The following is an 11,727-nucleotide window of genomic DNA, read 5'->3' on the forward strand; positions in this document are numbered from 1 at the left end:
CCTCCCTGTGACCCCCCCGTGACCCCAGCGACAGATTTCACACGCCGGGTGTGAGCCACAGCCCCACGGACCCGTGGTTAACCTGTGCACAGGCTGACGTGTGAAGCTCAAACCAGCATGAAGGATGTTGGCTGTGATGATGACGATGATGATGATGATGAAGATGCAGACAAACACGCCGTGACAGGAGTGAACATCTACACCTGACAGCAGCTGCAAACACACAACACACGCCCACAAACCCAAACATGCCGTTTCTGCAGCCAGCTTTCTGAAGACCTCCCAGCCTTTAGCGTGCTCGTTTGGCCCCGCCCACACTGTCACCTTCCAGCTACGGAGGTTTTTCAGCAGCTTCTCGTTTGCAGTTCTGAAGAACGACCTCAAACACACCAGAGATAGCTCGGCAGCTCACCTGGTAGAGCTCAGGTGAGACTGCTGAAGACGGCAGGAAGTAGATAAAACATAGAGGCTGAACCCTTCAAAATAAAACAGGAAGTCTCATTGTTAAAATGTTGGGTTAAGAGGGTTCTTCTAAGTTGTAGATCAGGCTCTAAATATGCAGAGGTAGAGCGGTCGTCCTCTTCACAGGTTCAAATCCCTCCTTGTGTCTGAACTCCACATGTCTCCTAAGGCTAAGGTTAAGTTTAAGGTTGAGGTTAAGGTTAAGGTTAAGGTTGAGGTTGAGGTTATGGTTAAGGTTATGGTTATGTTTAAGGTTGAGGTTAAGGTTAAGGTTGATGTTGAGGTTATGGTTGAGGTTAAGGTTATGGTTATGGTTGAGGTTGAGGTTGAGGTTAAGGTTGAGGTTATAAGGTTAAGGTTAAGGTTAAGGTTGAGGTTAAGGTTAAGGTCGGCAGCAGTGTGTGTGTTTGTTTGTGACTGTAAAAGCACTTTATAAACATTTTAAAAATGTTTTATTTAGACTAATACAGAAACAATGTGCAGCTAAAACAAAAATTGTGTTGTTTTTCAATCTTGAAAATTTCTGAGCGTTTTGACTTTCATAAGCTTTGTGTATTTGCAGCGTCTGTAGTTCTCTGCATTCAGGCTTCGTTGTGTCTTCCTGTGCTTCTGAAATCACTAAATGTTCTCTTCAGGAAGAGAAGAAAGCGTTCTACTGGATCCAGAGTTTTATGTGAAGTCGCGTCCTCCTCTGCAGATTCTCTCTCAGAAATGTGACCCAGCATGCTTTGTGTTTGCCTGCAACATTTCATTATGACAATATTCTCCTGCTCCTCACAGGAAGGAAGTCTCTCAGCAGATGAACTCCATGCTGTCCCAGAGCCTGAAGCCACATTTATCATCACACCCACTAAACATCTTCTGTGTCTGCGTGAAGATGAAGGCGAGGTTCACCGGGGCATCACAGCGGTACACTGACACACACACATATGGAACAACTCAGTCCCCAATCAACCCATCAAGCATGAGTTTGGACTGTGAGCTCAGGTGACTGTAGAAAACTCTCACATGTTCAGAGAGAAACCCATGTGAGGCGGCAGCAACAATCATTTCTATTTTATTTCTATTTTCAGTCTTTGAGGAATAAGCTGCTTCTTTAACACATTCAATATTTATTTATCAGATAGAACGACTGATGGTCACAAGGAAATGATTTCAGTTACTAAAGAAAATCTGGTGGCTCTGTCCATAAATGAATAAAATAAAATAAAATAAAATAAAAAGAGTAAACTTACTGAACAAAAATCCTCATTAAATGTTTTCAGTTCCAAAACAAAATCTGGAGGCTCTTTCCATAGATAAACTTATAAATAAAAATAAATAGATAAATAAATAAATACAAATAAAATAAAATAAATATAAAAAATGCAAATAAAATAAGATAAATATGAGGTAAATAAAATAAATGAATAAATATAAATAAAATAAATATAAAATAAATAAATAAATACAGATAAAATAAAATAAATATTAAATAAATAAATACAAATTTAAAAAATAAAATAAAATAAACAGCAAACTTGCCAAACAAAATTCCTCGTTAATGTTTTCAGTTCCAAAACAAGATCTGGTGGCTCTTTCCATAAATTAAATAAAATTAAATACAATAAAATAAAAAGAGCAAACTTGCAAAACAAAAATCCTCATTTATGTTCCTTCATGAAGAACAGCTCCTGTCAGATGAACTTCTGCACGTCCTTTAGTCTCCTTTAGCCCCTCAAGACCTGAAGGATTTACGGAACCAGCTCAGAACAGAACTGGGTCTGAAGCAGACCAAGAGCAAGAATCTGTCAGAAATGTTATCATGTTGTTCTGACACAGGAGTCTCCATGACTGCAGAAACATCGTCATCGTTCATCTGCTCATCCAGTAGGTTCAGAGGATGAAGAGGCTGCAGTCTTCAGTGCTTTTAACATTTTCTGCTGCAGCAATAATCGACAAACTCCAGTTTTCTAAAAGCAAACTGTCCAACAAAACAATTAAACCTAAAAACTTCATGAACTGAAACCAGAAAAACCAAAACGACAAACTTTACTGTTCAAGAAAGAAATGTTCCATCAGAAGAATAACCAGAACTATGGATGCAGCTAAAGGAACGAGTCCAAGAACTTCACAGAGAAGTCACATTTTTACTGTTAGCAACGTAAATATCAAAGGAGGATTTCTGCTTTCTCTGGATTCAGACCAAAATGGACGTTTTTTTCTCCTCATCTGGAAGAAAGGTTCAATGAAAGTTCATCTTTACAACAGAAACCCTGTTCTGATGCTGATAAAGACTCCTGCTTTACAGCAGACTGGAGGTACAAAGACGAGCCGAGTACAGCCCGGGTACAGACCCGTCAGACCCAACAGAACCGTCTCACAGAACCCAGCTCGCTTCACAGAGCGAGAAAAGGACGTTTCCGCCCGTTTGAGTCTTCATCTGCTGAAGACGAGGAGAGGCTGCAGGCCAGGCGTGAACCAAGCCCACGCACGAGCACCAAACAGCACATAATCCCAAGTGACATTTCATTAGAGCAGCCAGCATCAAGTCACATGACCTGCAGGCGCTTTCACAGGCCACGCCCACAACAGAAGACACAGAGAAGGCAAACCCACGACGGAGCGTTTCATTATTGACCTCTGTGCTTGAGGTCAGAGGTTCCTCTGAAAGCTCAACTGAACTCCAGGGGCAGAAAAGTTCAAAGATCAAAGAGGAAGTCCTGTTTTCATCCTCGTTTCCAGGAAAAATTGAAAAATTTGTCACTTTCAGGACAGTTTCTGCAGCGGCAGGAGTTCTTTCTACATCACAAATACAATCTTTATCTAACTGTATTTCTTCGTCTGCTCCTGATTCACAAGGATATGGATAAAACAATACACTCAGAAGCTGAATTTTCTTGATAAATATCCTCCATCATCAGAAAAATGCCTCAAGAACATGTTAGAAACACCAGACAAAACATTAGAGCTTCATCATCAGCTCATCTTCACTGAAGAAGGTCTAAAAGCAGCAGAACGTGGGCGGAGCCTAATAGAGCTTGAAGCTCTTAAAACATTCAAATCTGTTCTGGGGGGAACGAGTCCAGCAGAAAAAACAGATTTTAATAAAACTCATCCATCGATCTGCAGGAATCTTCCAACAGAAGAACTACGGAGAGAAAACAGACTCACCTGGATTTGTGTGTGAAATGAGAAAATGTCAAGTTTCATTGTTCACAATCTAAGTTGAAGAAGAAACTCTGATGACCCAGCATTCCAGCATCATTTAAACGCATCACTCACAGATGAAGTCTCACATCAGATTTGTGCAGAAATGTGGTTTTGTGTGTAACAAGTGATTGACGTGTGTAATTTAGATTCAAGCTGTTGTCATTTGAAGTTGTGTAAATTCTATTTTGCATTTCTTTGAATTTCATAATTGTTGTGCTTCTGCACAAATGTATTACACACAAATCCGGGTGAGTCTATTTTCTCTCTGTGTTTATCTTCCTCTGCTGTGCAGAACAGCAGAAATGATCAGATCTTCGTGTTTCTCCTCGTTTCTCCTCTTTCTCCTCTTTTCTCCTCTTTCTCCTCGTTTCTCCTCCTTTCTCCTCGTTTCTCCTCGTTTCTCTTCGTTTCTCCTTTTTCTCCTCTTTCTCCTCGTTTCTCCTCCTTTCTCCTCGTTTCTCCTCGTTTGTCCTCTTTCTCCTCCTTTCTCCTCGTTTCTCCTCGTTTCTCCTCTTTTCTCCTCGTTTCTCCTCGTTTCTCCTCGTTTCTCCTCGTTTCTCCTCTTTCTCCTCGTTTCTCCTCTTTTCTCCTTGTTTCTCTGGAAGCATCGAGGTGGGCGGGGCTGTTCGGCTCCAGTACGACTCCAAGAGGACGCTGGAAGTCCCTGTACAGGTTCCCTTTTGAAAAGCGTGCAGCTGATCTCCAGTGGAGGATTGTGCATGGATGTGTAGCCACAAACAGATACAAGGTTTGATCAACACAATCAGAACGCTGTGACTTCTGTGACCAGACTGAAACTCTGCCACACTTGTTTGCACAGTGCAACCGCTTGGCTTCTCTTTTCAGCATTCTGACTGCATGGTGTCTCGGGTTGGGAGAGGTGTTTTCTCTCCCCCTCTTTGTGTACGGGCCTGTATTTACAAATGCAAAAAGAAAAAGAAATCAACTGTTGAACTTCCTGTTTGCTACGGCTAAAATTGCAATCTGGCTCACCAGACGTAATCAGGCAAACTCTGAGGGATGTGTTGATGTCCAACAGATGTTTTATGCTCTTTTAAGATCACGGTTACGCGTGGAATATGCTTATTTCAGAGTGACTGAAAGGCTGGAGGAATTCTCCCAAACCTGGGCTGTAGAGAAAGTTTTGTGTCATGTGACTGCTGATGGGGAACTCCTTTTCTCCTTTTGAACCTCAGAGTTCATGTCATCATTATTTCTTTTCTTTTATCATGTGGGTTAGTTTGTAAATATTAGAATGGTACAATAAAGGGCATTTTAAAATCAATCAAATCTTTTCTCCTCGTTTCTCCTCTTTTCTCCTCTTTTCTCCTCGTTTCTCCTCGTTTCTCCTCTTTTCTCCTCTTTTCTCCTCGTTTCTCCTCTTTTCTCCTCTTTATCCTCGTTTCTCCTCCTTTCTCCTCCTTTCTCCTCTTTCTCCTCGTTTCTCCTCCTTCCTGCTGTATAAAGTTTTTGTGGTTCTGTTTTCCACCCACTCATCACGGCTCACTTCTCTCCTTTGTGTTGTGGTTTCACAAAGCATCTCTCTGACACCTTTACACCTGAGCGACGGCGAGAGTCTCCACCTGAAACCTTCGTTATCGTTCACACGCTCAGAAACAGCAGATTTATCATCTTTTATGAGTCATTTCATTTCTGTCTTCTGGTCATCGTTCAGTCTTCTTGAACTTTGTTTTCATTCATTAAATCGGTTCATGGGGGGGTCACACCTCCAAGGGTTCATCCTCAAGCCCCACAACAACCCTCTCCCCCAGGAGAGAGGGTCCGATCTAGAATCATCTCAGCTCAGCGGCCCTGTGGAAGAGTGTCCACCCTGAGACTGGGAGGTCGTGAGTTTGAATCCATGATTTAGTCTGAAGACTAAATGTGATCTAATGTCTTCCTGCTTGACTCTCAGCATTAAGGAGTTGGATCAGGGGGTTAAACCACCAAATACTTTACCTAGTGCGACTGTGTCTGCAGCTCACCACTCCCACAGGGGAAGGGTCAAATGCAGAGAACAAGTCTCACACAAGTCGGTCTGTGACGACTGATGGGATTTTAACTTTTAACTAGGGCTGTGAACATTAACACATTAAAAGGATTAACAAATTAATTAAGAATTAATATTTATTAATGCAAATTAATCAAAGAAACAGTCCTTCACTTTAACTCGGCGCTTCAGGCGTCCACGGCGTGCGTTAAAACACTTCCTCAGGTATTATCACATGGTCCCTAACAAAAGAATTAAATATTTAATCGGTTTTTAGTTCTTTATTCTTGACATTTTTCTTGTTTTGGATCACTTTTTCATAAAAGTGGACTATTTCATAATACTAATAAAAATAAATAATAATGGATTAGATTTATCTGTTCTTTTCCAGACGCTCAAAGCGTTTACATTGTGTATCTATTATTCATTCACACCTCATTCATACTTGTGATGGTGAGATACTACTGTAGCCTCAGCTGTTTGATCCATTAAATTCTGTCCAGGTTTGCGATTAATTATTTACTTTTTTTAATCGATTCCCAGCCCGACTTTTAACTTTAGAATTTTCTTTAGTTTTAATGTTTTACGGAGGGTTCAGGTCATCACAGGTGTGAAGAAGTATAGAAGAACTTCTAAAGTCCCGTATAGAACAGAATCCTGTGTTTATGCTCCTGATGATGAAGAACCTCCAAAAAAGAGGCGGGAAAAGCCGGATCTTGGAGGTTCTGCTGTGAGTCGGGCAGAAAGTGGAGCAGCTTTCCGGAGCGATCGATGCCGCTTGGATGTTCTGAGAACAAACGTCAATACCAGCTGAACCACAGGACACCCCCAACTGCCAACTGCACCTGCCCTCCACCGACCCCTCTGGACCAGCAGCTGCTGCAACAGCGCCCCCAGGAGGCGGAAAAACCTCAGGAGATTTTGAAAGATCTTCATCAGATCAACACCTGCAGATTTGACGGGTGGATTCATGAAATCACCTCATCAGACCGGATGAAAATACTTTATTTGAGTCTTTGACCTTTAACAGTTTTTGATTTTTTAGAAAAGAACTTAAATGATTTTAATTAAAAAGTACTTAATTACTTTACATCAATCAGCACTTTGATGCAAATCAAAGCAGAAACTCTAATCAGACTGAAGAGCTGCAGCAGAAAACAAAGGAGGAACATCAGAGACAGAATCCACGAGGATCACAGAGATCCTCCTGAGGAGGAAGAGGAGGAGGAGGAAGAATCAACTGTCAGGTGAAGCAGGTGATCCTCGGGTGATTCTCAGGTGATCCTCAGCTGAAGAACAACTTCCCTTTGAATTTGAACGTTAAAAAAAACAAATCTGTTCCGCTTTGAGACAAAGTGTTTCTCTTCAATAAATAAAACTTCTTCAGAGAGAAATGACTTCCTGTTTGCCGGGTTTTAAGCGTCACTTTTGATGAACTTGATTTCAGCTCTTTTCATGATTTTCTCATCATCTCCTGATGATCCAGCAGCGTTTCCTCCTCTTCCTCCTCTTCATCATCAGCATCAGAAATTTCTCTCTGAATCTTTGTTTGCATTAAACTTTCAAATATTAAAAACAAACGCGTTAAACCCAACCGGGAACTCACCGTCGAGGCGGGAAAATGAAGCTCTTCGAGGCGCGACGCGTCCGCGGCCGAGCTGCTGGCGCGCGGGGCTGAAGACACCGGCACCGGGGAATGCGAGGCGCGCGCCGCCGCGCAGTCAGCCTCGTGCTCGCCGCAGGAGGTGTCCATCGCGCCTCCTCCTCCTCTGGATGTCGCGCGCTGTGAGGAGAGGGAGAGAGGAACAGCCGTCACCATGACAACAGGCGGGAACAGGTGAGCTGCAGGTGAGTTTCAGCCTAAAAAAACAAACCATGAAGACCTTCTTTAAAATATTACAATTTTTAGTGTTACAAACATTTACATTTTAGAAAAATATATTCCGGTTTGAATGAATTTATTTTTAAGGACTAATCGGATCATCAAAGACATTTATCAATGTCAGATTATTTTAACTAGAAAAGTTGGTAACCTGCAATAATGCTGAATGCTTTTTGATGAAAATGCAAAAAGTTTGTTAAAGAATGAAAGAGCGCTGAAGTTGACCTCAATTTCTGAAAATAATTGCAGTAAAATTGTTTAAAAATCCCTAATAGATTTGTCAAAAATACACAGTGTGTTGCTTAAATATGAGCTAAACTCCAAATCAGCATTAAAAAAAGATATTAGATGCCAAATCAGCCAAAAAAATCTAGCTTGTTGCTTAAATACTAAACTCCAAATTATCCTAAAATTCATCAGTAAACTAAATTAGTCCAGAACGTTAGCATGTTCCTAAAATAGAAGCAAAACTCTAAATTAGCTTTAAAAAAAACAGTAGATACCAAATTAGCCAGAAATGTTAGCATGTTGCTAAAGCAGAAGCTAAACTTTAAATTAGCCTAAAAAACCTCAGTGGATCACAAATTATCCAAAAACATTAGCTTGTTGCTAGAATAGAAACTAAACTCCAAGTTAGCATGAAAAGACCTCAGCAGATGCCAAATTAGCCAAAAAGAAAGCTAGCGTGTTGCTTACTAGCAAAACTCCAAAATAGCCTAAAATTCAGTAGTAAATTAAATTAGCCAAAAACGTTAGCCTGTTGCTAAACAGAAATTAAACTCCATTTCTTTTAATTACTCTAAAAAAATGAAAACATAGCCCATGAACACATTTAAAGGCTTGTTGCTAATCTACTTAAAATTTTGAGATTTTGAAGACTTTCTCATTTATTTCTTATTGGACATATTTTGCGGAATATTTCAAAAATGATAAAGTTTATGAAAACTTGGTTTTTACATGCCATAAAACCTACAGAAAGGAGCAGGAGAATCACTATAGTGTGAATGCTATACCAAACAATCACACAATTATTAGTTTATGCTGTTATAAACATCCACACAATCATCTCCCAAAAGATTTGGTGCAAACTACTTATTGGCTGATTGCTGTTAACTCAAAACATAAAATTTGATCAAATGTTTGTCACATCATATTCCATCCATCCATCTTCTTGGCCACTGCTTCCCTTCCGGGGTCGCGGGGGTGCCAGAGCCTATCTCGGCTACTGATGGGCGAGGCCGGGGTACACCCTGGACAGGTCGCCAGTCTGTCGCAGGGCCTCAATCACACACCCATTCACTCAGACATTCACTCCTAGGGACAATTTAGAGTCACCAATTAACCTATGAAGCATGTTTTTGGACGGTGGGAGGAAGCTGGAGTCCCCGGTGAAAACCCACACATGCACGGGGAGAACATGCAAACTCCACACAGAAAGGTCCCAGCCGGGATTCGAACCGGGGCCTTCTCGCTGTGAGGCAAGCGCACTAACCACTGCGCCACCGTGCAGCCCCATGTCACATCATATTATTAAATATATATTTAATATGTTTAAAGTTGCTAAAAACTTACTTTTCTTCATGTGAATTCATCTTTTTCTACACAGAACATCCTAAAATGTTCCTAAATGACAAAAGTTTTATTCTGAAATTCACTTCTCCAGAGAAAAGATGCAGCATCACTGCGGCTCTGCAGTTCTGGTCCACAAAGACCCAGTTCTGCTCAGAGATGCTCAAACTCCAAACCATAATAACTCTGAAGGGGTCACCAAGGTCAAACCAGATCCTCACAGTGTTTCCTGGTCTCCATGGAAACAGACATTCTTCAGACCTTCAGTCGTCTTCAGGATCTGTGACGGTAAAATTCTTCATTCCTGGGAGATTTCGGAAGCGGAGCTGCAGATGATTCCTGCAGCTTTTTTATTTGACAAACTTTAGTAGAAGCGAGTCAGAGCGTGCACGTGAAGGGTGTCACCATGGAAACGGCTCAGGTCTTTGTCCTGAGATAAATGTCAGAGCTGGAGGACGTCTTCTGTCCTCAGTTTAACACCCCCTCGTGCACGCTGCATCACAGCGCTGGTCTGTGCACGTGCACGCTGTGGTCCAGTGCACGTCCAGAGTGACAGTCCAGAAAATCTTTTCTTCATTTTTTCTTCTGATCATCAATGATCTGTTGTTAAGGCGTTCCTAGTCGTCTTTTAATTATGATTTTACAGTTTTTAGCCAGAATATGAAAAAACTGTCGTTTTCTAGAACATAGTTTCTGCAGAGCAGCAGGAGCTCATCAGAAATGTGTTTTCTGAGTTGCGGGTTGGACCGTTGGTGAGGATGGTTCCCCTCATCCATCTGTTTACCCCGGAGGTCTTCAACCTTTACCTCCAGAAGAGCCCTTTGGTCCAGTTTTTGACGGGCCAGAACCCAGTGAGAGCCTCCAAATCGACTTCACCTTTTAGAAAATACACTTTATTTTTTATGTGGCCATTTAGCCATTCCTTTAGAAATGTATCTTTCTAATATTTACAATAATTGAATTTGAAAAAGTGTGACATTTTTCTGTAAAGAACAACTTTTGACAGCAGCAGATACAGTTCCTTTAAAATAAAAATGATCTGCATCCAATAAGATCCTCCTGCTTTTTCTGATCTAAATGTTTGTATTTAGCTGGAAACTTTCAGATGTTGATGGTTCCATATTTACTAAAACTATCTTTTGAAATTGGATGAGTTTATTAAAAAACGTCTTCATTCATTTTCTATAAAATGTTAATTATTTTCAGAATCTCCTACAAGATTCATTCATTTTCTAAACTGTAAAATTCCTCCATTGTGAGTGAGGTCATGAAGACTTTTTAACTTGATAATTTATTATAATAACATTATTTTTTTTTATGTTTTAAAATGTATCAAATCAGACACAAAAATTCAAAACTTTTCCGTTAAATCCAGAGAAGAGCATCACCTCTACCTGCAGGAAGACTCGTTTATCTCCGACTTGTTTCTGCTTCAGGATGAGACGTTTTCCAGAACCTGCATCCAGTTCAAGTTCATCTCTGCTTCTAAAGTTCTGAGTGGATCTGTGGAACCAGCAGGAACATCCAGGAGAGCTGGAGGGGAAAGGACGTCCCGCCGCCGGCGGTCCAGCTTTTAAGAGAGGAGCGGCGGCGGGGCGGCAGGACATGTAGGTCTGTGGGTCGACAGAAAGCCATTACTCTGATTACCTGCTGACCTGCGGAGGATTAACTCACCTCAGAGAAAATTACGTGATGAGGACAAACTGCTCCACATTACAGAGAAATGACCCGCCTCTCAAATGTCAGAAACAAAGTAAGAAATCTGACTTCCAGATGAGAATCAGAGGATCTGCAGGAGCATCTTCAGCTCCACAGAGACCCCTGCTGGATGAAACTAGAATGACATGAAGACCTTCAGATCTGAGACTGAAACCAGAACTTTAGTTTTTAGTTTCATTGAACGTAGTTTTAAAGTATCTTCTTCACCCAGAAATCTCCTCAGCAAATAGAATGTGATGAAACTCAAAGATTCCTGAGATTCTGATGATGATGACGAGTCCCACACCATCATACTGCCTCCACCAAAGGACGTTCTCTACATTTGACCCTGTTGGCTCCTTTCAGTCAGAACCATCTCTACAGCTCGGTCTCGCTGATGGGCGGGGCTTCCATCAGGAGGAGACCGTACTGTGGACACAGAGTCTGATCCATCTGCTGCAGGAAAACAACGTTCCTCCTCGTGTTCCTGAGGGAGGAGAATGGAGGGCAGCCTGTCGCTGGACTGGCTTCACGAGAGACGCTTCATCCATCATCCATCCATCCATTCAATCATCCATCAGTTCATCCATCATCTATCCATCATCCATCATCCATTAGTTCATCCATCATCCATCCATCATCCATCCATCCATCCATTCAATCATCCATCATCCATCATCTATCATCTATCCATCATCCATCATCTATCATCTATTCATCATCCATCATCCATTCAATCATCCATCATCCATCAGTTCATCCATCATCCATCCATCATCCATCATCTATCATCTATCCATCATCCATCCATCATCCATCATCTATCCATCATCCATCCATCATCTATCCATCATCCATCCATCATCCATCCATCATTCATCCATCCATCATCCATCCATCATCCATCCATCCATCATCCATCCAACATCCATCA

General features: G+C 41.4%; 1 protein-coding gene and 1 long non-coding RNA gene across 3 annotated transcripts in view; one reads left to right on the forward strand and one right to left on the reverse strand.

Annotated features, from left to right (window-relative positions):
- LOC112161800 (melanopsin-A) overlaps positions 1-7,450 on the reverse strand; it is a 20,590-nt gene extending 13,140 nt beyond the window's left edge. For both annotated transcript variants that reach the window (XM_024297258.2, XM_024297259.2), the window contains exon 1: positions 7,251-7,450. In XM_024297258.2, the coding sequence (XP_024153026.2) occupies positions 7,251-7,397 (147 nt within the window). In that variant the 5' untranslated portion in view covers positions 7,398-7,450. The remainder of the gene's footprint in view (positions 1-7,250) is intronic.
- On the forward strand, positions 7,317-11,423 carry LOC112161802. The gene is made up of 3 exons (XR_002921956.2): positions 7,317-7,492; positions 9,190-9,383; positions 10,532-11,423. It is a non-coding gene; the product is annotated as an uncharacterized LOC112161802 (long non-coding RNA).
- The last annotated feature ends 304 nt before the right edge of the window (positions 11,424-11,727 follow it).

This window comes from Oryzias melastigma, linkage group LG15 (assembly GCF_002922805.2).
Source record: "Oryzias melastigma strain HK-1 linkage group LG15, ASM292280v2, whole genome shotgun sequence".
NCBI classification, from domain to species: domain Eukaryota; kingdom Metazoa; phylum Chordata; class Actinopteri; order Beloniformes; family Adrianichthyidae; genus Oryzias; species Oryzias melastigma.